General features: G+C 50.0%; 1 protein-coding gene across 2 annotated transcripts; it reads right to left on the bottom strand.

The window, feature by feature from the left end:
- Positions 1 to 20: 20 nt before the first annotated feature.
- Positions 21 to 24508, bottom strand: PRKCG (protein kinase C gamma). 2 transcript variants are annotated; one of them, XM_053605946.1, is made up of 18 exons: positions 24027 to 24508; positions 23589 to 23620; positions 22561 to 22643; positions 16917 to 17028; positions 16617 to 16748; positions 15937 to 16093; positions 14656 to 14790; positions 14268 to 14355; positions 13958 to 13987; positions 7580 to 7732; positions 7082 to 7270; positions 6211 to 6302; positions 6059 to 6121; positions 5792 to 5930; positions 4400 to 4480; positions 2483 to 2590; positions 1206 to 1346; positions 21 to 967 (listed from the first exon to the last, which is right to left on the bottom strand). In XM_053605946.1, exons 1-18 carry the CDS (start codon positions 24194 to 24196, stop codon positions 779 to 781), a joined length of 2094 nt encoding a protein of 697 aa, XP_053461921.1. In that variant the 5' UTR covers positions 24197 to 24508; the 3' UTR covers positions 21 to 778. The 2 variants fall into 2 exon arrangements, with proteins under 2 accessions (XP_053461921.1, XP_053461923.1); XM_053605948.1 differs by lacking the exon at positions 22561 to 22643 and having other exon boundaries at positions 24027 to 24477.
- Positions 24509 to 25903: the final 1395 nt, after the last annotated feature.

Below are 25903 nucleotides of genomic sequence, written 5' to 3' on the forward strand. Positions count from 1 at the left end.
AAAACATCCAAACACTTCAGCATCAGCATCCCAAATTTATTCTCCAGCAGCTGTGGCTGGGTGGGAGAGACTAAGGGGAGGGGAGGCGGAAGAAGAGGGGGAAGGAAGAAGGACAGAAGAGATTCCCAGAAAATGGCAGGCACTGGAGAGGGGAGGGGATGGTTCCGAGCAAGACTGGAGCCATGCACCGGCAGGCGGGGTTAGGGATTAATATGAGCAGTGGTGGGTTTGGGATGGGGAAGTCCAGAACAAAATCTAATTGGGAACAGTTGGGGAAAGAATCCTTCAAATATCCCAAGGATCCCCAGAGCGCAGAAGGAGGAAGTCCTGGAGGATGAGGGCACAGCCTCCCACTTACTCTAGAAAGGGAGTGAAGGTGGGAGGGGCCTTGGAGGTTGAGGTTTGTTCTGGAATCTGAGTCTGGAAGAGCCAACCCCATGAAATTATTTCTGGGGTCGGGGGAGACATAAAACTACCAAGAAGGAGTCTCAAATCCCATGGAGTTGGGATGGTGGTGGTGGTCCTGGAACCTGTTTGAGCGGAGTCCAGAATGCTAAGGTGGGGGGGGATATAGGGGTTGGCACAACAGAATCTAGAACCTAGGACGGCTCCAGAAACTGTATGGAGTTTAGAATGCCAGAGACGCTTGGGAGGGGCATCTAGATACCACGAGGGCAGAGGCCAGAACGCTGAGATGCAAGATCTGGAATCCAGAAGGGGGTGGAGCAGGTGGCATGGCAGAGGGGATACTAGAGACACCTAGTGGTGGCAGGTGAGATTACATGACTGGCACAGGCACCGGGCTGGTGGGGCTGCGGGCGTCCGGGTGCACGAAATCGGGGTTAATATAGGTGAAGCCCTGGAAATCGGCCTGGTCTATGCTGGCCAGGACTAGGCGGTCCGGGGGTGTCAGCGCTGGCGCTGCACGCGTGAAAAATTTGTCGAAGTTCTCGCCGCTTCGACCACACTGTGGGACAGGAGGAGGAAAAGTTAAGAATCTCTGCCTGCTCTTTGGGCGTCCTCTACATCCCCCTGCACACATCTGACTCTTGCAGGATCACTACATATCTCTCCTTTGTGCGAGGGGAGTCTCCGCAGAGGGAACCTCACCCAACCGCCATACGTGGGTATTAACACTCATGGGTACCCCACCATTCCTGGGATCCCCTTTTGTTGTTGTTGTCGTTGTTGCCTAGGTAACTGACCGGGCGTGGTCTGAAAGGAGGCGCAATCTCCAACCGTTCCAGTCGCTCCCAGTCGATCCAGCGGAAAAAACCATGTGCTCGGATGGTGGGTTCCCCATCTGGCCCTGAGCCCAGGCGCTTCCCTGGGTGCTTGGTCAGGAACTGTGGGAAACACAGTCATAGAGACAGATAGACAGAGTCCCAGATAGGGAGACCCAGAATGAAAAAGATAGAGAGAGAGCCCAAGAGACACAGGTGTAGAGATCCAGAGAGAGAACAGCGAGGAAAAACAGGAGATGAAGAGAGAGGGGAGGAATGGGAGAGAGGAAGAGAGGAGAAAGAAGAGGGAGAATAAATGAGAATGGGAAAAAATGAATTCTGGACCCAGAGGCCCAAGGCCAGACAGAGAAAGAGAACAAATCAGGGTGTGAGATTGTGAAGAGCAGAGGACCCAGAAAGAGAGGAGAATACATGGGGAAGGTACCCAGAGAGGGATGAAAAGAGGAAGAAGAGGTTGAAAATCTGGAGAAAAGGGGGGAATAAAGATTCAGAGAGAGGGAAATCCAGATATGAGAAGAGGCAGAAGAGAACCAGGGGGCTAGAAACCCAGAAAAAGAAAAGTATGGAGACCCAGGAGACAAATACCCAGAGAGAGAGAAAGAGAGAGAAAAGACCCAATTTGAGAATAGAGACCCAGAGAAAGGGGAAGACAGAAAAAGGGAGAGAGATGCAGAGTGTGTTTGTATGACAGCAAGGGCCTGAGGGTGAGAGAGAGAGATACAAAATACAGAGACACAGAAGGAGACATAGAAAAGGCAGAGACACAGAGAGCCCCATCACATGTAGGTAGCTGGAGGCAGAGGTATGAGACAGAAACCAGGGAGAGACAGAGACATGTGGAGATGGGGGCTGAAAGAAGTGTGCTAACATTTGCTAAAAACCTGCTACAGGCCAGGTGCTTGCTTTCTTAACTCTGTGCAACAGCAGAAGAAGAGGCTGAGGTTCACAAAGTTTTGGTGACTTGCCCAAGATCCCATGGGAAGAAAAACTGTAGAAGTTAAGTTCACCTGACCCACTTGGCTCAGGAAAGAGAGGCCTTGCCCTTTCAGCACTTCCTGAAAGCAGGGAGCAGGGAGCTGTAAATCATTGTAACAAAACCTATGTATTGTATCAGCTTTTCCAGCAGATGGAAGTGAAGTAACTTGAGGAGTGGGAACCTTTTTTCCCAATGGGCACTGAGGCAGTGATGGGGCACATGGGTTGTGAGTCAGGGGAAGCTTGGAGTAGGGGGCTCTCACCCCCTTGCAGATGGCCACGGCTTCCCGGGAAAGCGACTTGGGGTAGGTGACAGTTTGTTCCATGATGGCCTGAAACAGCTCCTCCTCGTCCTCCCCATCAAAGGGAGGCTATGAAAATGGAGGGGATAAAGAGTCAGAGACTTGCCAAATTGCCTTTCCCAGTCCTTCTACACACTCTCATCTTCCACCATGAATATGACTGGCCGTTGACATCACCCCCTCACTGACTACTTCCTAGAGAGAGATTGAACCAGACCACCAAAGGTTTATCTTTCTCCTGCTCCAACCCTCTAGTTTCCTATCTCAGATGCCTTAGCTCAGTGTATCTCTTGGCAGCCCTGCCCCTCTTTATCTATGATGGACATCAGCAGGGTGTTAATTATGCAATATGTCATTAAGGTAAAAGAGAGGAAAAAAACATTCTTTTGGTTGGATGAGTGGTTCCCAGTCTTCTGGCATTAGAGAAAGCAATACCAAGGCAAGGGTTTGTTTTTTTTGTTTTGTTTTGTTTTTTTGATACAGAGTCTCACTTTGTGGCTCCCAGTAGAGTGCTGTGGCAAAATAGCTCACAACAACCTCAGACTCCAGGGCTCAAGGCTCAAGCAATTCACTTGCCTCAGCCTCCAGAGTAGTTGGGACTACAGGCAGCTGCCACAACAATCAGCTATTTTTTAGAGACAAGTCTCACTCTTGTTCAGGCTGGTCTTGAACTCCTGAGCTCAAGCAATCCACCCACCTTGGCCTCCCAGAGTGCTAGGATTACAGGCGTGGCCACCGTGCCCAGCGAGGCAAGGATTCTTAATGTGGAGTTTAGGGAGTCTCTACCTAACTGAAGGGTCTGTGAACTTGAATGGAAAAAAATACTGCATCTTTATGTTTTTAAACCTCTAACTAAAATTAAGCATTTCCTTCAATTATGAATATAGGCAGAAGCAGTACTTGTGAGTTCATCACCAACAGAAATGATAGATATTTCCTTCTCACGTGAGAGTTGTAGATTTTTTTTTAGACAGATTTCTGTTACGTTGGATAGAGTGCTATGGTGGCATCATAGCTCACAGCAATCTCAAATTCTTGGGCTTGAGCAATCCTTTTGCCTCAGTTTCCCTAGTGCCTGGCTAGTTTTTCTATTTTTAGTAGAGATGTAGTCTCACTCTTGCTCAGGCTGGTCTTAAACTCCTAAGGTCACATAATTCATCCACCTTAGCCTCCCAGAGAGCTAGGCTTACAGGCATGCCATTAGATATTTTAAATTATCAGTCATTGATACTTCAAAAGTCCTGTTAATTCTTCCTACTTCCAATTATCATCAGAACTTACTATTCAATGCATTAATAGGAAATCACAGTATATGTCCATATCCAAGTTTTTAATATTTATACAACTGTATACATTTAAGTTAATTTAGCTGCTTGAGTTAGATTCACTTAAGTTTTACAGTTTTGGTTTGGTGGGGGGGTGCATTATTTTTATTTTATGCATTTAAAAAACATTCTTCTGGGGTGGCGCCTGTGGCTAAAGGAGTAGGGTGCCGGTCCCATATGCCAGAGGTGGTGGGTTCAAACCCAGCCCTGGCCAAAAACCACAAAAAAAAAAAAAAAAAAAAAAAAATTCTTCTGAGAAGAAGGCTATAGGCTTAACCAGACTTTTACTTTAGCATTTAGCATGTAGGGTGAAAGGATTCATGGTATTTGAGGGAAAAAAAAAAGAGGTTAAGAACCCTTGGTCTATGCTAAGATAACACTTCAGAACCACGGACAGCGCTATCCAGGTGCGACCTTGTAGGGCTGGGCATACCTCAGTTAGATTATAAACCTCCCTTCTAACTTGCTTCTCCTCAGAGAAAGGTCATGTACAGATGACACCCCAACTCTGTATTGCCATTAGCCACTTCAGTTTCTCCCCATCTTCCCTTACCTGTCCTGCCAACATCTCATATAGCAGAACTCCAAAGGACCACCAATCGACAGATTTCCCATAGGGCTGGTAGGCAATAATCTAGCAGGGAGGGTGGAAGGCAGGGAATCATGATTTGTTCTTTAAGAAGTCTATGACACCTCTGGTCTTACCCCTTTGGCACTATGCCCAACTTAATTGCTTTCAGCACAAGCTCTTCCCACACTGAATATTTTGGCCAGGGCTCTGCCCTTTTGGAAATTTAGGGAATAAAGTTTAGCTATTTAGAACATTCCTTTGGTCTCAAATACAAAGACTCCCTATGGACCAAATCACAAATTTCACCCACCTAGAGTATTTGGGTAACTAGACCCTCCCCTTCCAATATCAGATGTACAAGGCTACATTTTGCAGACCACAGATCCTTAAACCTGAATGTGTATCAGGCTCATCTAAGGAACTAATCTGAATAATAGATGTTTCTATCAAAATATCACATGTACCCCCAAATTTTGCACAACTGTAATGTATAAATAAAAAATACAAAATTAATAGATGTTCCCAGCCCTGAAGAATTCCAACCTCCATAAGCTAGAATTAAAGTCAGGAATATGTGTGTATTTTTCAATTTTTCCAGAGGTGATTCTGAATACCAGTCAGGTTTTGTGATCACTGACATTGATTGCTTGGGGATTAATTGCTTGAAAAGATCAAAGGGCAGCACCATCCATACAACCTCCTTCCAAACTTAGAAAAATCAGGACGTGAGCTCTATCCACTTATATGTACATCCAGAGCTTCAGCTCCACCACCTCAACAAAGTCAGCAATACTCCAGCCACATAAAATACTCAGAGTACAGCTCTCTAAGGATTCTTGAGGATCTGATCCTGTTCTCTTAGAACGTTCAACACAGAAGGCCAGACCGCTTAGATCAGAGAGTCTTGCACAATATTTATGAAATGAGTATCCACCCAACTGAATACCCCAGGGCAAGCCCTGCCCAGTTAGAATATTCAAGAGACAGCATCCATAGGCTTGGTGTTCTCAGCGCTGGGCCACACCCACTCAGAGTGCACTAGAAATAGTCTCCACCTCCTTGGCATGGTCCAGAAACAGGCACTACGGAGAATTTCTACGAGCTGGTCCCACTCTCTCAGAACACTCACCCACAGGTCCCACCCACTTTACCTATTTAGAGACTCAGCTCCACCCACATAGAAAGCTTAGTACACAGAGCTTGCCTGAGAGGGACTGGCCATGAAGGGGGAGTCTTTGCTGAGTAAAAATGCCTACAACTCACAACAAGTGCCCAGGGTCAGGCCTCACCCACTGTGAATACTGGACAGCCAGCCACACCCACTAAAAGATGTCAGAGTGGGCCCAGTTACCCATAGGCCAGAGGCTCAGTTACCTCAGGGGCTATGTAGTCCGGGGTCCCGCAGAAGGTGCGGGTGGTGGTCCCAGGGAAGACATTCTCCTTACACATGCCAAAGTCAGTGATCTTGATGTGTCCTTCCGCATCCAGCATCACATTGTCCAGCTTCAGGTCCCTGGAGAATGGGGGTGTGGGGTAAAAATTGTAGGAACAGTTGAACTTACCAAGCTGGAGGTCTAAGTTCGAATTCCTTCTCCTCCAGGGGACTGACATCCCCCCATGGAAAGTCCTGGGGCTGCTCACCTGTAGATAATGCCCTGATTGTGAAGGAAGAAGAGGCCTATGGCGATTTCTGCCGCATAGAACCTGGAGAAGCAGGTGGGAAGCCAGAAGGTCAGTGGTTGGACCCTACCCCTTTCCGCCTTCCCCTCCCTTCTCTCTTGACTGAGACTCACGCTGCGTGGGGCTCCTTAAACTTGCCCAACTGCTGAATGTGGTACATCAAGTCTCCCCCGGTGACATACTCCATCACGAAATACAGACGATCCTGGGGAGGAGTGGGTGGGCTTAGAGGTGGGGCTGCACCTACCTGGGGCTGGGAAACTCTTTTCCTATACCCTTGGGACCAACCAGAAACCCAGCGCACCAGGGCACACCCCTTGAGAGGGCCTTTAAGGTTCTAACCCTACTACCTCAGAAACTCTCAGGTGTTCTGGCCCTGCCTTCTCAGAATTGAAGATTAAGGAAATCCTGGGACAACAAAACCTCTTTCCACAGCCAGCCACTCACACACATATACAATTCTGGCCACCTGTTAGAGACCAAAGTTGTTCAGGCCTCGCCTGCAATTTATTTGTTTAAAATCCAGGAAGCTGGCCATGCTCATTCAGAGCCTGTGGAAATAGAGTCATGCCTTCTCAAAACTCAGATGTTTCTGACTCTTTGCCCCGTGCCTTGATCTTAGGGAAATAGGGAAATGCCTAACGTTTCTAACGTGTCCTTCAGTCAGAATCCAAAAAAGATGACCCCGTCACTCGGAGCCCATTGCTGGTCACGTCCATCCTGAAGTCATTTTCCTACACGCCTTTGCTCAGAAATCCAGAGCTGGCTACACCCTCTAAGGACCCAGCTCATCTCCGCAACAGGCATTCTGGCCACGCCTATTTATATGACCACGCCCCAGAGCCCTGCATTTGGCCACACCCACTCAGAGAAAGCAGGTTCATTTGCCTGGTCCTAAACTCAGAAACCCAAAACAGATACCTCATTCATCCACAGGGAGGTGAGGCAGGGCCCAGGGCCAGCCTCTGTGTTCTCCTTTCTTACCGGGGTCTGAAAGGTGGAGTGAAGCTGGGTGAGAAAGTGGGGCCTACCGCCAGGACCACGGCCCCCCAGCGCCAGCACGCGTTTCTCCACCAGCGTGCAGTCCACGTCGTCATCCTGGACGATTACGTCCTTTTTCAGGATCTTGATGGCATAGAGCTCATCGGAGCCCCTGCGTTCAGCCAGCATCACCTACGAACAGAAGTCCAAATGGCTAGTCCATTTTGGCAACTCAGAACCTGCCCCTCTCCCTTTCAGGAAAACACAGACACAGGATCTCAGTTCCTTCTCCTCTCTGTAAAGGAACTGGGTACCCTGACTTTGCTGCACACACCCTCAGGGAAAGTATCCTCATCTTTATAACTCTCCTTTCCAGGAACCCTTGAGGCCCAACAGAACCATATTTGGGGACTCAGGAGCCTCGTATCCCTCTCCTCCCACTCCCTCTCTAAGTGAACTCTCAACAGACATCCTGTCCTTTTCCCAGAACCACAGGACAACCTTCCCAAAGCTGCCTTTTCCTAGAACCATGAGGAAGCTGAAGTCAGAGATGTGCAGGCGTCCTGGGCTGGCCCCAAAGAAGCAGCGCTTGGAGTCGGTGGGGCTCGGAGAAGGGGAGGGGATGGGAGAGGTGGAGGGACCCATCCGCACCCGCTGTGAGAAAGAGACAAATCCAGGAGTCAAAGCCTGAATAGGAACAAGGAGACATCCCCCAAGAGGCACAGCATCTAAGAAGGAAAGGGATGGGGGTCAGGGGGAGATTGCCACCCTTCCACCCCATCTTTGGCTTAATTTTCTGACTTTTCATAGTCTTCAGGGTTTTGTTTATTATTTAACTAACATTTACCTTACTATATGCCATCTCTAGAAAACCCTGCTATCATCCTGATTTTATAGAAGAGGAAACCAGCACAGAGACAGTAAGTAACTTGCCCAGTCACATGGGGGGTAAAGGGCAGAGCCAGAAATCAAATCCAAGCAGTTCATCTCTAAAGTCGCTGCTCCTCACCTCTAAGCCAGAATCCCATAGAGAGTTTGGTAAAGCAGATGGCTGGGTCCCACTCCCAGATTTTCTGATTCCATAAATCTGGGGCAGCACTGGAGAATATGTGTTTCTAACAAGTTCCCAGGTGCAGCTGCTGCTGCTGCTGCCACTGGTCACTAGTCAGCCTGGGGAACACCCTGGGCTTTAAAGCTTCCCCACCTTTTCCTGCTGTGGTCCCCAAGAGGGACTCCAATGAGTGAACTGCTGTAATCGCTTCCACACTTGTCCCTACATTGATTGTTGCTTTTTCTAAAGCATTCCCTACTCAGCTGACAGAAGAACCAATTTAAAAATAAATAAACCAGGTCATGTCTCCCCTATTTGCAAACCCTCTAATAGCTTCTCTCTGCATTAGGGTTTTATTCCATGAGGCTTGCAAAGCTAGGCCCCTAGATCCAGTCACCCTGACTGCACACCTACTGTCCTTCCTCCCCCTCAGGGCCTTTGGGTTTCTTCCCTCCCATCTCCTCCTAGCTTCCTCTCAAACATCCTTTGTTTAGACCTTGACTCAACCATCACTTCCTGGAGGCCTCTCTAGACTTTCTAACTTGTCAGGGGCCTCTCTTAGCTCCCCTTTGCCACCTCAGACATTTTCTTTATACTGTTTCCGTTAGTAACTTTGCATCTGTCTGCCTACTGTCTATGAGCTCCCTAAAGTAGAGGTAGGCTTTGTTTCCCTAGACACAGTAAGAGAGCCTGGGACACAGTTGGGGCTCAAAAATTATTTATTGGATGATGCAATCGTGTGCAGAAGGGCAGTCTGACTGTCTCCATCTGACTTGGCTCTGCCCCTTACTGGGACATCTCCATAACCTCATCTACAAAGCAAGGACATGACTATGTCCCACATAGATATGTTGTAAAGATTGGCTACATAAACATATACAAGGCTTTTACAGCAGGACCTGACAGCAATAAGACCTGCTTGTACTTGCTGTATTGTTACCCCCATACCTACTACTGGCTTATTGGTAATATTAATTGGTGCCTACTGAGTTGTGAGAGACAGCTATGAACAACAACAGGGACGCACTCTTATAATTCTGATGCAGGTGGACCACACAGAACACACTGCTGTGAACAACAGGGATGCACTCCATCCAAGTTCACACACAGAACTTGAAAACACTTATGAAAGTTTCTATAAGAGTCAGGAGAGGCTGGGCACAGTGGCCCATGCCTGTAATCCTAGCACTCTGGGAGGCTGAGGCAGGAGAATCCCCTGAACTCAAGAGTTTGAGACCAGCTTCAGCAAAGACCTCATCTCTAGGCTCAATACCTGTAGCTCAGCAGGTGGGTCACTGACCACATACACCGGGGCTGGAGTGTTCGAAACTGGCCTGGGCCTGCCAAACAACAATGACAACTACAACAAAAAAAAGCTGGGTGTTGTGGTAGGCACCTGTATTCCCACCTACCTCCCAGCTAATGGGAGGCTGAGGCAAGAGAATTGCTTAATCCCAAGAGTTTGAGGTTGCTATGAGCTGTGATGCCACGGTATTCTACCAAGGGCCACATAGTGAGAAAGGAAAAGGAAAGGAAAGAGGGTGGCGCCAGTGGCTCAAGGATTAGGGCGCCGGCCCCATATACAGGAGGTGGCAGGTTCTAAACCTGGCCCCCGCCAAAAACTACAAAAAAGAAAAAGAGAGAGAGAGAAAAGAAAAGAAGAAAGAGTCAAGAAAAGCCTAGATAGCTAATTAGTGGTGTTTAATCTTGGAGATTCTATTGCCAGTACTTGATACAACTCCAATGTCACCTCTACTGGGGTGCCTCAAGCTGGTGGTCCTGCCAGTGTCTCCATTATAGAATGTCACCCTCTGTCACAGGGGTTTCTTTTTTCTTTTCTTTTTTTTTTTTTTGAGACAGAGTCTCACTATGTCGCCCTAGGTAGAGTGCCATGGCGTTTCAGCTCCCAGCAACCTCCATCTCTTGGGCGTAAGCAGTTCTCTTGGCTCAGCCTCCCAAGTAGCTGGGACTACAGGCACTCACCACAATGCCCAGCTATTTTTTTGTTGCAGTTGTCATTGTTGTTTAGCTGTCCTGGCTGGGTTCGAACCCGCCATCCTCGGTGCATGTGGCTGGTGCCGTAACCACTGTGCTATAGACATGGAGCCTGTCACAGGGGTTTCTAAGATTCTGAGACTCTTCCACCAGACTGTGAGCAACTTAAGCCAAAGAATGTGTCTCCCTTCCTTATGTTTCTCTAACATGACCTAGCACATAGTTTGGTGCACAAAAGGTCTTGGCAAAAGGGTGTAGAATAGGTGAAAGTTGGCTCAGTGCCCATAGCCCAGTGGTTAGGGTGCCAGCCAACTTTTCTTTTTCTATCACTGTACTTGCTTTATTATTATGCATAAAATTAAATGTAGTAAGTCAAGCCTCCACCAACCAGAGTCCTCTGCTTGTTTTGGGTAGAGGAAAGCAGGCAGCAGTTTATAGGGGACAAGGAATGTGTCCAAAGGGCCCTGTGCTCCCTGGCTCTCACTGGAGGATGTTGAGGAGCCTGTTGTCTGAGTGCCCAGCAGGGAGGAGCCTGGGGCCTCCAAGCCATGTCCCATGTGGGAGGTTACCAGGAATCTATGAACGCTGTGTCCCCTTCCAGTAGCTACACACAACAAGGGACTCTGTACCATCATGCCCCTCTCACAAGTCTCGGGCTTCCAGGCTTTGGGACTCTCCCTCCCAGTTCTTGCCACTTGCCGTTAAGGGATCAGGACCTGTCTCTCCCAATGCAGCAGAATCTCCAGAGCTCAGGGTGATTTGTCCTTTCATTGCTAATTCTCCAGAAACAGCATGTGGCCTGCAGAAGGCACTCAGTACATGTTTGTTGAATGAAAGAGTGGGACTGGCCTCAATTTCCAGCATGGGCCACAGATTTTCCACTCCAACTAAACAGATTTCTTAGCTGACATAGTGAGACTCTATCTCAAAAAAAAAGAAAAGAAAGGAAAAAAGAAACCCCTGTGACAGAGGGTGACATGCTATAATGGAGACACTGCAGGACCACCAGCTTGAGGCACCCCAGTAGAGGTGACATTGGAGTTGTATCAACTTTTTCAGCTTGGAGAAGCCTCAGCCATGGGCCTTACCTCCTCTGCTGGGGCTGGTGGGTTCAAACCCAGCCTGGGCCTGCTAAACAACAATAGCAAAAACAACAACAACAACAACAAAAATAGCTGGGCATTGTGGCAGTTGCCTGTAGTTCCAGCTACCTGGGAGGCTGAGGCAAGAGAATCACTTAAGCCCAAGAGTTTAAGGTTGTACCCGCTCCATGTACCAAGAGTGGCAGGTTCGAGCCTGGTCCCAGCCAACTAAAACAGCAATGAGAATTTCAACAAAAAATAGCCAGGCATTGTGACAGGTGCCTGTAGTCCCAGCTACTCGGGAGGCTGAGGCAAGAGAATCACTTAAGCCCAGGAGTTGGAGAGGTTGCTGTGAGCTGTGTGACGCCACGGCACTCTACCAAGGGGGACATAGTGAAACTCTATCTCAAAAAAAAAAAAAAAAAAAAATAGGTGAAAGTCTTAGGAAACAGGTGCTGACTGCCCTTCCTATTGCCTTAATCTTCAGAGTATACCCACCGCCTGCCTGGGTCTTCACAATAGCTTCCTTGCTTCCACCTCTGCCTTCTACACAGCCAGCGATCTCACCTCAGGCCACTCCTCTTCTCAGAGCCCTCCCATGCCCTCCCATCTCACTAGGTTTAACGCACAAAATCCTCACAGTGAATGACAAGGTGCCCCACTTCCCACTCTGACTTCCATATCCCACTTCTGCCCACTCCTCCTCTGCTCCAACTTCACTGTCCTCCTTCCTGGTGCTCCCTCCTCAGGGCCTTTTTATGTACCCTTTCCTCTGCCTGGTAGGCTCTTGTCCCAGATATCATGGTGGCTCACTCTCCCACCACCTTTAAGTTTTTGCCCCAAAGTCACTTTCTCATGAAAGTTTTCTGCTTACTATAATTAAAATAGCAAAAGCTTCCCCCAGCAGCATTTCTTAGCCTCTAGAATATTTTTTTGTTTGTTTGTTTGTTTTTGTTTTTTTTTTTGTAGAGACAGAGTCTCACTTTATGGCCCTCGGGTAGAGTGCCGTGGCCTCACACGGCTCACAGCAACCTCCAACTCCTGGGCTTAAGCGATTCTCCTGCCTCAGCCTCCGGAGCAGCTGGGACTACAGGCGCCCGCCACAACGCCCGGCTATTTTTGGTTGCACTTTGGCCAGGGCCAGGTTTGAACCCGCCACTCTCGGTATATGGGGCTGGCACCCTACCGACTGAGCCACAGGCGCCGCCCAGCCTCTAGAATGTTTAATTTTTCTCCATGTTACTTATCACCTAACATGTTATCATGTACTTATTTATTTTGTTTAAAGTCTTCCCCCAAGTGTAAGTTCCACAGGAGAAGGATTTTTTTTGTCTTGTCCCGTGTTCTGTGTCCCCAATAACTAAAACCATATCTTGCATGCAGAGGTGCTCAAAGCTCTTGAAAGATTAAGTGAAAGCATTCCTTCCTTCTGACTGGAAATCTGCTCTCTCTCTCTTTTATCTGGGAAATCTACCCCTTCCTCCAAGTCCCACTTATTTAGGAAGCTTTCTTTTTTTTTAATTTTTGAGACACTGTCTCACTTTGTAGCCCTCAGTAGAGTGGGTAGAGTGCCATGGCGTCATAGCTCACAGCAACCTCAAACTCTTGGGCTCAAGCAATCCCCTTGCCTCAAGTCTCCTGAGTAACTGGGACTACAGGTCCCACCACATCAGGCTATTTCTAGAGACCAGGTCTCACTCTTGCTCAGACTGATCTTGAACTCCTGAGCTCAGGCGATCCACCCTCCTCAGCCTTCCAGAATACTAGGATTATAGGTGTGAGCCATCGCCCACGCTTTAGGAAGCTTTCTTAACTCTCTGGCTGTGCTAGGTTCTCCTTAGTGCCTGAGGCTAACTCCTTTCCAAACACATTTGGGTTATGCCCATAGCTCTCTCCTCTGAGAGAAGAGGAATTCCCTCAGGGAGTAGCCTGACTCTACTTCCAGAACAGAGCTTGGCTAATGCTACACCTTAGGAATAGGTATTGGATGAGTGAATAAATGAATGGAAAGAGAAAAGTCAGTGACTGATAGATTAAGAAAAAACTTGGGCAGCGCCTGTGGCTCAACAAGTAGGGCGCTGGTCCCATATGCTGGAGGTGGCAGGTTCAACCTGGCTCTGGCCAAAAACAAAACAAAACAAAAAACCTCAAGGAGCAACACAGGTGTCACCTCTCCAGGAAGTGCTCCCTGAACTCCCTCCTCCAGGCAGAGTGACTGCCTCTTCTAGGTTTCCCCATGCCTTGGGATCCTTGTAATTTAGCACGTCTCCATGTTTTTTTTGTTTTGTTTTTTTGAGACAGAGTTTCACTATGTCGCCCTCAGTAGAGCGCTATGGCATCACAGCTCACAGCAACCTCTAACTCTTGGGCTTAGGTGATTCTCCTGCCTCAGCCTCCCAAGTAGCTGGGACTACAGACACCGGCCACAACACCCAGCTATTTTTAAAGATGGGTCTAGCTCTTGCTCAAGCTGGTCTCAAACTTGTGAGCTCAGGCAATCCACCCACCTCAGCCTCTCAGAGTGCTAGGATTACAGGTGTGAGCTACAGCTCCTGGCTTGTTTTTAAGTATTGTGACTGCGCCCCTACCTTGGGGAGTTTCTTCAGGGTCAGATTCACATCTCAATCCTGCGATTATCCAGCAAGCACATGATAGACCTGGCACAAAGTGTGTTCTCAACCCATGAAGACAAATCAAAGGGACAAGCTGGGGGAGAGAGAAACCGCCTCCATTCAAATCAGCTCCACTCACCTCATACAATTCCAGGGGGTAGTTACAAGCCTGGGGAAGAAGAAAGCCATAGTCAGGCACCCAAGAGAGGTAGGGGATTGCCCTAGAGCAGGGGCCAGTGGTTCCTAAAGCTCCCAAGCCATGGAGATGGACAGGAACTACAATTTCCATCAGACCCTGGGTTCAAAGTCCCCTAGAAGAGCAGAGGAAGGTATACCAGGGTCTTCTGGGAATTGTAGTCCTGGATCAGAGGACAACCAGGGATAGGGGAGGCCAGCTCTGAACAGTGGGAGGCTGGGCTGGGTTCCTTGGGAAGCCGGGGTCTGGGTACCTCAAACTTCTGGAGGAGGCTGCAGTTGTCAGCATCGGCCACCGGCACATTGTAATATTCACCCTCCTCCTGGTTCAGTAACTTGTACCTGACATACAGACGGAGACCAGAGGGCGGGCAGGGGAGGGGAGAGACGGGGCACCCATGGGAGAGGCAAAGACATCCAAAGGGAGGAAAGAGACACAGAGAGACAGACACACAGATGGAAAGAGAGAAAGAGTAAGATAAGGAGAGAGAGGGAGAAGTGGGTGGGAGGGGAGAGAGAGAGACAGAGAGAGATGTGTGCCGGGAGGTGGTGGGGAAGATAGTGGTCCAAAGGAGAGAGACCACACATGGATGGAGATGCTGACATGGGGATCCATCCCCAGGCCCCAGCCCTGCTCCTCACCAGCCATCCACAGGTGCCTTGAGCAGTTCTGAGACACCGAAGGACATGGCACCCATGAAGTCATTGCGGGAAGTGCGGTCCCAGTCCCACACCTCCACGCTGAGCCGGCGCTCCACGTCACCAGGCTTCAGGTTGCTGCAGGGATGTGGGGGGAGGACGTGCTGAGCCCAAGGCCCCCCTCACGTCCCCAGCCTTGGTGCTGCAGGTGGGGGCAGCAGTGGTGAACTGGGGGCTGTTTTCTGCTTGGTAAAATATCTCCCCACCTTGGATCCTCTTTGAAGGGGTCCCTCTCCCCCTGAGGCTTTGGGGCATTAGATAAACCTAGACAGCCTTTATCAGTTCCTCCCACATTCCTGGCCTCTCCCCATCCCTGTCTCAGTGGTCTTGCTCCCAGGTTTCTCTCCCCCTCTGAGTCTCTGCACCCCTCTCTTCTCTCTGGGTCTCTGTATCTGTCAGCTGGCTTCTCTTTCTCTCTCTAGCCCGCCCCTCCCTTCCCTTCTGTGTTTCTCTTCAGATTTGTGCCTCTTCCAAGACCCTCTTCTCTCTCTCTTTCAGTCTGTCCCTCTTTCTGGTCTTTTCTCTCCGAGTTATTGCCTCTGCCTGCCTGTCCATCTCTCTCTCTCTTTATGCACCCTCCCTACAACTCCTTTTATCCTCTTCCTCCTCTGTGCTTTTCCTCTCTAGGTCTGTCTCTTCTCTGTCCCTGTCCCTACCTGTTCTTGCCTCCACCTCTCTGGGTATCCACATGTTTGTCTGTCCTCCTCTGAATCTCTGTTTCTTTCTTTCTTTTAGAGACAGAGTCTCACTATGTCACCCTTGGTAAAGTGCTGTGGCATCACAGCTCACAGCAACCCCCAACTCTTGGGCTTAGGCAATCCTCTTGTCTCAGCCTCCGGAGTAGCTGGGACTATAGGCGTCTGCCACAACGCCCGGCTATTTCTGTTTCCTTTTAAACTTTTTTTTTTCTTTGTTTGAATCTCTGTTTCTTGATGCCTGTTCTCTCTTGCTCGCTCTCATGTCACAAAAGTGTGTGGTGGTGGTGATAGTGGTAGTATGTGTGTGTGTGCATGGGGTAATGACAATTAAATACACAGAGACCTGTCTGTCACTCAACTTCTATATCTCCCTCCCTCCCTTTCTCCCACCATCTTCTTCTACCCTTTCTGGGTTCCATCTATCCTAACACCTCCTATCAGCTGCTCTCTGGCATCTTGTGGGCCACCAGGACACTCAGATCATTCTCTATCAGTTATCATAGCCTCCCCTGCGCCCAAGGCTCACAAAACAAAAGTCTCGTTCCACACAGGGTTTAGCGTGGCTTTCACTGTCCGGGTCTTCTGTTTGGTCAGGTTCCGAGGGTCTGGAATGAGCTTCAGTTTCACATAAGGATCAGAGAGACCGTTGGGGTCCATTGGAATGAGGTTTCGGGCTTCACCAACTGAAGGGGAAGGTGAAGGAAGGTTAGAGATCCAGAAAGGGTCTTCCAACCCCCGCCCTCCAGTCGACAAGAATCCCAGGCCCTCAGTCTCCTTTCTCATGACCTCTTACCTCCCCAGTACCCAGAAGAGAGGTTGTAAAGCCCTTTCCCCAGTAAGCTACCCAGAAATCAGACCCAGAGCCCTTTTCCGCATTAGCATCTAAAGTCGGGACACTGGCGGTATCACAATAGTAAATCGGAGCTTCCCTTGGAACCAGATCCTCTCACGTCCCACCCTCTCAAGACCCCAAAGGCAATTAAGAGGCGCTAAAAGTTGCCAGAGATCAGGCTGGAGGCGAGGCTTCCAGCTAGAAGGGGCGTGGCCCTGGTGGTGTCCAACTTTCAGGGGTGGGGTCTGGAGTGTGGGGGTGGTCTAGAGGGGCATGGCCCAGGTATGGGTGGGGAGGATGAGCCCGCAGCAGTGAATTCGCGCCCCCCACATTCGAGGGAAGGGGCGGAGCCAGGGGAGGGGGTGGGGTCTCACCAGTGACGTGGATCTCGTCCGAGGTGGGCGCCCGAATTTCCAGCTGCAGGCGCCCGCGGCGCTCAGTGTGGTCCACGCCACACAGGGAGGGCACACTGCGCACACAGCGTCGGTGCACGTTCATCTCGCAGCCTGGTGAGGACAGGACGGAGTGGGGGTAGTACTTCAGGTCCCACCCTCAGCCCTTGACACCATCAGCCACTCGTTCACCCTACCCCGCAGCGCACGCATCTCCCGGAACCCAGGCCCTGCGCTTTGGAAGGGGCCCAGTTAGTGCCAAGTGCTGGCTGGAGCACTCACAGGAGCATTTCATGCCTTGGTGCACCAGCCCATAAAGGAGGGAGCCACAGTGGTCGCAGAAGGTAGGGCTGCTGTAGCTGTGCAGGCGGAACTTGTGCTTGTTCCGGGGATCCTGGGGGCAGAGAAGAGTCGCTTAGGGGCGTTGGGACGAGGGTCCTAAAACCCCAGGTGAGGAGCCTTTTGAACTCTGCCTTTCACCTTGCTCTCCCGGTTTTCCTGCTTCATTACACTTATTCACTCTACTTATTCGCATATTTATTGAGCACCTACTGTGTGCCAGGCACTAATCTTGCTGTAGGACCCAGCCTTGAACGAATCAAATAAAAAACTCCTTGTCACATGGAGTTTACTTTTTAGTGGAGGGAGACAAAATATAAACATAGTACCTAAATAAGACACCGTTTAGCAAATGGTAAAAGATGCTCTAGAGAAAAATGAATAAGGAATGGGGACCACCAGAAGTTGGGGAATGGAAATTCAAAACACAGTGGTCAGGGCAGGGCTCACTGACAAAAGTGGCACTTGGGTGTGGGGCCACCCTGAACTCAACATCGTTTTCTGGCAGCCTCTGTCAGTGTCTGCCTATTGCAAGGTCTACCTTCTCCGCGCCATGTGGGATGAGAAACATGACCCTTTGGTTATAATAGGCACGTAGGAGACCTAAATTAAAAAACTGGTGTAACAAACACAGAAGGGCCCAGCATGTTAGATGTGCTAAACACTATTACTCTCACTGCTGTTATTATTGCTGTAGGTATTATTAGTAATTTTACTGCAATCCCCACATAGCTCTGAATTATTTTTTTAGAGACAGGGTCTCACTATGTGCCCAGGCTGGTCTCAAATTCCTGGCCTCAAGCAATCCTCCCACATCAACCTCCCAAAGTGCTGGGATTACAAACGTGAGCCACCACATCCTGCCACCCTGAATTTAAATAACAGCTAGGCCACTTCCCCGCTGTGTGATTTAGAGCAAGTTCATTGCCAGATTTGAACTTCAGCGTCCTCCTTGTCAAGTGGAAATAAACAATCTATATCTTGAAGCAATGCTAAATTTCCAAAGCCCAGTTAAGCATCTCCTGCTCCCCCAATCCCCTACCCCTGGGGGCAATGTCTAGTGGTTAAATAATTTGATATTTTCCTTTTTCTTTTTTTTGTAGAGACAGAGTCTCACTCTATGGCCCTCAGTAGAGTGCCATGGCCTCACACAGCTCACAGCAACCTCCAACTCCTGGGCTTAGGCGATTCTCTTGCCTCAGCCTCCCGAGTAGCTGGGACTACAGGCGCCTGCCACAACGCCCGGCTATTTTTTTGGTTGCAGTTTGGCCGGGGCCGGGTTTGAACCCACCACCCTTGGTATATGGGGCCGGCGCCTTACCGACTGAGCCACAGGCGCCGCCCTCCGATATTTTCCTTTTTCTAAGAATGCACTGGAAGAATTATCATCATGGTGAAAATTTAGGACATTCTTGGACTTTCACTAATTTTAGTGGGGTTTCTATTTTGAATATGTATTTGGGAGGGGGGAGGAAACATTTGCCATGATCCCTTTCAATGATCTGGGCCTTTAGAGATCTTCAGCTGACCCTAACTCAAAGGGTTCCTGCCAACTAAACAAGACACTGTGTGTGAAGGCCCTCAGCAGGGCATCTGACACACAGGGTTCGCACAGCAGAAACTGTTGTTATTATTCTCAAAGTAAAGGTTTGTATTTAAAGGAGACCACACTGAGGCTCTGGTTAGATACATCAGAGACCCAATCTTGACCACACTGAGGCTCTGGTTAGATAAATGAGAGACCGAATCTTGGCTCTGCCTGCCCCCATGCAGCTAGGTGGTTTCCCCATCTCTGCCCCTTTGCTGAGCCTTGTTTCCCCTCTAACCTAGGGATATGAGCCCTCCCTGAAAGGTGTCTGATGAGGACTATATGAAATCACACTTGCTGGCTTGGTGCCTGTGGCTCAAGCGGCTACGGCACCAGCCATATACACTTGAGCTGGTGGGTTTGAATCCAGCCCAGCCTGTCAAACAACAATGACGGTACAACCAAAAAATAGCTGGGTGTTGTGGCAGGGGCCTGTAGTCCCAGCTACTTGGCAGGAGGAGGCAGGAGACTCGCTTGAGCCCAGGAGTTGGAGGTTGCTGTGAGCTGTGATGCCACAGCACTCTACCCAGGGCGACAGCTTGTGGCTCTGTCTCAAAAAAAAAGAAAAAGAAAAATCACACTTGCCAATACCTTAGCACATTCTTTTCTTTTTTTTTCTTTTTTGTAGAGACAGAGTCTCACTTTATCACCCTCTGTAGAGTGCCATGGCATCACACAGCTCACAGCAACCTCCAACTCCTAGGTTTAGGCGATTGTCTTGCCTCAACCTCCCAAGTAGCTGGGACTACAAGTGCCTGCCACAACGCCTGGCTACTTTTTTTGTTGTAGTTTGGCCGGGGCTGGGTTTGAACCCACCACCCTCTTTATATGGGGTGGTGCCCTACCCACTGAACCAAAGGTGCTGCCCTTTTTTTTTTTTTTGAGAAAGAGTTTTACTCTGTCACCCAGGCTAGAGTGCTGTGGCTTCAGCCTAGCTTATAGCAACCTCATATTCCTGGGTTCAACCAATCCTTCTGTCTCAGCCACTGGAATAGCTGGGACTATAGGCACCCACCACCACACCCATCTAGTTTTTTCATTTTTAGTAGAAACAGGGTCTCTTCCTCAGGCTGGTCCTAAACTCTAATCTCAAGCAATCCTCCTGCCTTGGTCTCCCAGAGTGCTGGGATTACAGGCCTGAGCCACTGTGCCTGGCCTCCTTAGCACTTCTTAAGCCCTTTATCCATGTTATTTTCTTTTCTTTTTTTTTTTGGTAGAGACAGAGTCTCACTTTATCGCCGTGGCTGAGTGCCATAGCGTCACACAGCTCACAGCAACCCCCAACTCCTGGGCTTAGGCCTCCTGAGTTGCTGGGACTACAGGCACCCACCACAATGCCCGGCTATTTTTTTGTTGTAATTTGCAGGGCTGGGTTTGAACCCATCACTCTTGGTATATGGGGCCGGCGCCCTACCCACTGAGCCACAGGCGTTGCCCAATCCATGTCATTTTCAACAAGATCAAGAGCATTACGAATTTTTTTTTTGAGACAGAGTCACCCTGGGTAGAGTGCTGTGGTGTCACAGCTCACAGTAACCTCAAACTCCTGGACTTAAGTGATTCTCTTGCCTCAGCCTCCCAAGTAGCTGGGACTACAGGCACCAGCCACAACGCCCAGCTATTTTTGGTTGCAGTTGTCATTGTTATTTAGCAGGTCTGGGCCGGGCTCAAACCCACCAGCCTTGGTGTATGTGGCTGGTGCCCTACCCACTGAGCTATGAAGACATTTTAAAAAAGTGACCCTGTCCTCACTATTTACCTCAGTTTTCTCATTGATAGTAAAAGTAACTTTAATGATAATAATAAACAACATTTGGACTCTCATTAAGGGCCAGATACCACATCCCAAGTGTGTGACATTAAAAACTCAAGACAACCTCATAGATAGGCAGGATTATCATCCCTGTCTTGTAGGTAAGGAACTCCAGAAGTTCAAAGAAGTATATTGACTCCCAGGAGGTCACAGCACCAAAAGTGCTGGGGCTGGGATTTGAGCCCAGATATTCTGGCTTAGGAGCCTCCGCTCAATGGAGACAGGAAAAATACCTAACCTAACCTTATCAATTGTTGTGCAGGTCCAGTCCTAAGTATATAAGATAAGTATATGATACTTGACAAGTGCTCCCAATGAGCGTTTGATAAATCAGAGCTCACAGTGGTAGTGGAGGTAAGCAGGTGAGGTGAAGCAGGTAATCAGTAAGGTATGTAAGTGCTGGTAGACAGTGGTGCTCAATATACATTCTATAAAGACATATCCTCTATGTAAGTTTCAGTTGCCTTCAACTGATAAGCTGACAAAATGCCTCATGGACTTCTGTGGATCTCTCTCTCTCTCTGCCTTATTCTCCATCTGCACATCATCAAACTGTCTCCAAACTTGTGTCAAACCCTGGAAGAAACTCTTCAGCCACCTGACTTCACTGAAATGTCAAAACAAGTCTGAGGATGTCTAGATGTGTGCTGTCCCATTTGGTTGCCAGTAACCATATGTGGCACTTTAAATTTAAATCAATTCAAATGGAACAGAATATAGATTTCTGCTCCTCAGGCACAGTAGCCCCGTTTCAGTGCTGCTAGCTGCACTGGCTGGTGGCTACTTCCTGGGCAGGGCATGTGGAGAACATTTTCTTCATTGCAGACAGTTCTATTGGTCAACACCATCTCAACTAGCCCCATTTTATAAAAGAGGAAGGTGAGGCTCAGAGAAACAATGACGTGGGAATGGGCAGGGGTGCCCAGCATTTTTTTTTTTTTTTGAGACAGAGCCTCACTTTGTAGCCCTTGGTAGAGTGTCGTGGCATCACAGCTCACAGCAACCTCAAACTATTGGGTTTAAGCGATTCTCTTGCCTCAGCCTCCCAAGTAGCTGGGACTACAGGTGCCAGCCCCAACGCCTGGCTATTTTGTTGTTTTTGTTGTTGAGACAAAGTCTCAAGTCGTCACCTGGGTAGAGCGCCGTGATGTCATAGCTCACGGCAACTTCCAACTCTTAGGCTCTAGTGATCCTCTTGCCTTAGTTTTTCTTTTCTTTTCTTTTTTTTTTTTTTGCGGTTTTTGTCCAGGGCTGGGTTTGAACCCACCACCTCCCGCATATGGGGCCGGTGCCCTACTCCTTGAGCCACAGGCGCGCAGTTTTTCTATTTTTAGTAGAGACAGGGTCTCACTCTTGCTCAGGCTGGTCTCGAACTTGTGAGCTCAAACTATCCACCCGCCTCGGCCTCCCAGAGTGCTAGGATTACAGGCATGAGCCACTGCACCTGGCCACCAACACTGACTGTTCTTGGGAGACCCTGATGTGGAGGGAGAGGTGCAGTGGGGGGAGATTGTGTATACCTGAGTGTGTGCATACATATAGTTACATGAGGGCTCTGTGTGTGCACATGTTGGTGTGTGCATGTGTACTGCAGGATCTTTGTGGGCCTCCCTCTCTGAGTATCTGTTCATTATATCCATGTTTTCTATTTTAGTCTTCAGGTATCTGCATCTCTGTCTGAGTATGTCTGTGTTTCTCTCTCAGTACCTCCAAATTCCCCTTTCTTTCTGTGTTCTCTCTCTCTCTCCTTCTGCTTTAGTCCCTCCCTCTGGTTCTCTATGTTTTTCTGCATCTCTGTTCTTCTTTCTGAGATCCTCTTACCTTGGGACCTCAGTGCTTGCCTTGATATTTCTCTCTCTGTTTCCCTCAGCTCTCAGTTTTTGTTTGTTTGTTTGTTTTTAATCTCTTCACTCCTGGATCACAGCCCGCCCCCTTAAGTCCTCATCTTTGGTCCCCTCATCCCTGTCTGCTCTCTGTCCCCCACCTGTGTCCCCAGCCTATTAGTCCCCCTCACATTCCCCCTTTCCAGGCCAAGGGCAAGGAATCTGGGCCAGATAGCTCCCCCTATCTCTCCAGCCCCCCTCCCCTCCCAGCCTTAAAAATAGCAGGAGAAATTGGGACGGACGCCGAGGGGGTGAGGGCGGGGGCGCGGCCTGAGAGGAAGAACCAGGTGTCCGGGCACTCACGTCCGTCTGGGGGCCCTTGCCAGCGCCTGGACATTCGAAGGTCACAAATTCGTGGCATCGTCGATGAACCACAAAGCTGCAGACTGAAGGTGAAAATCACAGACACACAGACAGAGACACGGATCAATCCAGAGAGAGACCCCAATAGGCAGAAAATTGGAAAGAGAGAGACTCAGACAGAAAAAAAACCAGGAAGAGAGGGATCTCAACATAGAAAGTCCAACAGAGACAAAATCAGAAGACAGACCTCATCATGGAAAGACAGAGAGAGAAGCACCCGGAGACAGAAGCTCCAGAGATGGACTCAGAGAAAGCCAGAGAGAGCAACACAGCCCTCAGTGCACACAGCCCAGAGACAGAGAGAAGGAATATAGGATCCCATTGACAGACATGTCCAATGGACAGAGATAAGAAACCAAGGAGAGAGGCAGACAGATCCAAAAAGAAAATGGAAATATCCTCAGAAACAGCAGAGAGCAGCAACTTGGGCAGAAGTGAGTCTGGGGGCGCTGCTACCCACCCGCCCCCCCACCCTGACTCACTGTGTTCTCGGAAGTAGCAGCTGGTGCTTAAGGACTCGCCCCCCTCTCCCACCGCCCCCTAGAACCACCACCAGGCCTGGCCCTCACTTGCCCATAGTGACCCCACCTGGCCTGCCCCTGCTTAGGACCATTGGTGTTGTCATGGCGACAGCAGCCTGAGTGGGGGGGGTTGTATCTTCAACCCCCTCCCGCTTCCCCCCTCAGCTCCCCTTTTCCAAATCTCCCTGTTCCCATGGCAACAGATTCTCCAAATATCTGTCCCCACCTGGAGCCGGCCGAGGGAGGGGCCCCCAGCACCACCTCCGCGGTGGCCCCACCATCAGAGCTCCCTCCCCACCACAGGCTGTGTCTCTGCCACACCCCCCGCCCAGGGCTCCCCCGCGCCTCTCTGGGGACCAAAGAACACGTGTGTCAAGCAGCCTCAGCTGTGGGTCCCCAGCCTCCACCCTCCTGGGGGACCCAGGAGTCCAGGTCCCCAGCTCTTACCTTGACATTGCAGGCCCTGTTTTCCAATACCCCTAGAAGAGGCAAGGATGTGAGGTCAGTGAAGAAAGGGACACCTGGACACCCCACTTCTGCAAGACATAGGAGGCTTGAGTCCTCTGACTCTCCTCCCGCGGAGCCAGGTGTCTGTACTCCAGCTGCCTCCTCTTTCTAGAATCCAGAAATTTTGGTTCCCAGCCCTTCTTCTCTCGGAGAGTCCAGCCCCCTGGTCCTTTCTCCCACTGACCAAGGACTCCAGGATTCCTGCCTCCTCCTCCTTCAGACCCAGGAGTCCAGGCTCCCAGACGTCCACTGCCCCTCCCCCGCATCCTAGAACCCAGGAGTCAGGACCACAGCCCCCTCTTTCCTCGAGAATCTGGTGTGAGAGGAGCCTGCACCCCTAGTCCTTCCTCCCTCAGGTCCCCAGCCCCCTTCCCTCACCAGATGAAGTCGGTACAGTGGCTGCAGAAGGTTGGCTGCTTGAAGAAGCGAGCGGTGAACTTGTGGCTCTTGACTTCATGGACCACCTTCTGCCTCAGAGCCCCCTTTCTGCAAAACAGGGGCCGGGGTCCCCCTTCTGTATCGCCTCCGCCGGGGCCCAGACCCGCCATGGCCCCAGGAACGTAAGCAGGGACCAGGACCCTGCCTTTCTGGGGAAACAGGTGGAAGGAAGGGAGAGGAGCTGGAGATTCGGGGATTCCGAGGTGGCTAGGAGAGGGGCGAGGCACTCCAGGTGCGGAGCGCGCGGGCAGGGAGAGGCACCCGCGGGCGCGCCCGCTCCGCCAAAGGGAGCGGGCAAGTGTGGGGCGGGTGGGAAGTGCCAAAGGCCGGGGCGCCGCGGAGCCGGAGGCACGGGCGGCGGCGGTGGGAGCTCCAGCTCCGGCACCTGCTGAAATGTGGGAGCCCAGGGTGGGGGGAGGCGTTGCCAGGGCGACCGAGAGGGCGGGGTTTCGGCTTAAAGGGCCCCCCTCCCTGAGACACGGGACGAATGTCCTCCCTCCCCCAGCCCCACACGTGCACACACCCACTCCGGAGGTTGACTGAAGGGGGTGAGGTGCATCCTCTGAGTCTTGCTCCACCCGCCTCCAATCTGTCATCCTGCCCCGCCTTCCTCCTCTACTTGGTGACACGGTGGGTCCTGCTAGCCCACTCGAAAATCTGTGTCTGAACGCGTCCCTCTCCTTCGATCAACAAACTTTAAGCTCAGTGTGATCCACCGATGAACATGGAGGCTTGATATCTCCCTTTATCTGATGCTCTCTGGGTCCTTATAGCTTTCCAGGCCTTTAAATTTGGAGGCTGTCTCTCTCTGGGAGTGTCTCTTTTGTCTTCCTGGAATTTTTTTTTTCTTTTTGAAACAGAGTCTCGCATTGTCGCCCTTGGTGGAGTGCTCTTGGCATCATAGCTCGCAGCAACCTCCAACTCTTGGGCTCAAGCGATGCTCTTGCCTCAGCCTCCCAAGTAGCTGGGACTATAGATGCCCGCCACAATGCGCAGCTATTTTTAGAGACCGGGTCTTGCTCTTGCTCAGGCTGGTCTTGAACGCCCGAGCTAGGCCTCTCACAAAGCTAGGATTACAGGAGTGAGCCAACTGCACCCTAACCCTAACCAGTCTGCTTTTCTTTGTCTTGACCTCTGTTTCTTTCCTTCTATTCCTGGAGTTCTCCCCCAACCCTTGGTGAATCTGTTTTCTGTTCCCTATCTCTGAGAATTACTTTTTCTCTCTCTTTTTTTTTTTATTTTCTTTGCTGTGTGTCTCCACTATGGCTGTCACCCTCTCTGGTCCTCTCTCTCTATCTCAATCAGTCTCCCTGTGTCTTTGTGAATGTCTCAAATATTCTTCTGCTTCTGTCTCCTTAAGTGTCTCCTTTTCCCTGTCTCTATTTAGTCTTTCTGGTTCTGTGGCTCTCTATTCTCTCTCTCTCTCTCAGTTGCTTTCTAAATGCATGCTCCCGTCTCCTCTTCCTCTCTCTCTCTCTGCACACCTTTGTCTTTATAGATTGTTTTATTAATGCTTTTGTCTCTGTCTCTCTCCTTTTTTCTGGCTCTAGAAACCAATCCCTACCCCACCCATCTCTCTCTCTCTCCCCCTCCCTCTCTCTCTGTTTTGCTTGCCTCTTCCTCCTCTGTATTTCTCCGGTTCAATCTGTTTCACTGTGCCTGTCCCTCTCTGTCTCTGTCACTTTCTCCTTCTGTCGCTAGGGGGTTCTCTCACTCTGAATATTTGAATCTCTCTCCTTCCCCTTTATGACTCAGGATCTCTCTTCACTGGCTCTGTGTATCTCTGTCCCTTTCTCGCTGATCCACTAGTTGTTTCT

The sequence above is a fragment of the Nycticebus coucang genome, chromosome 10 (assembly GCF_027406575.1).
Source record: "Nycticebus coucang isolate mNycCou1 chromosome 10, mNycCou1.pri, whole genome shotgun sequence".
NCBI lineage: Eukaryota > Metazoa > Chordata > Mammalia > Primates > Lorisidae > Nycticebus > Nycticebus coucang.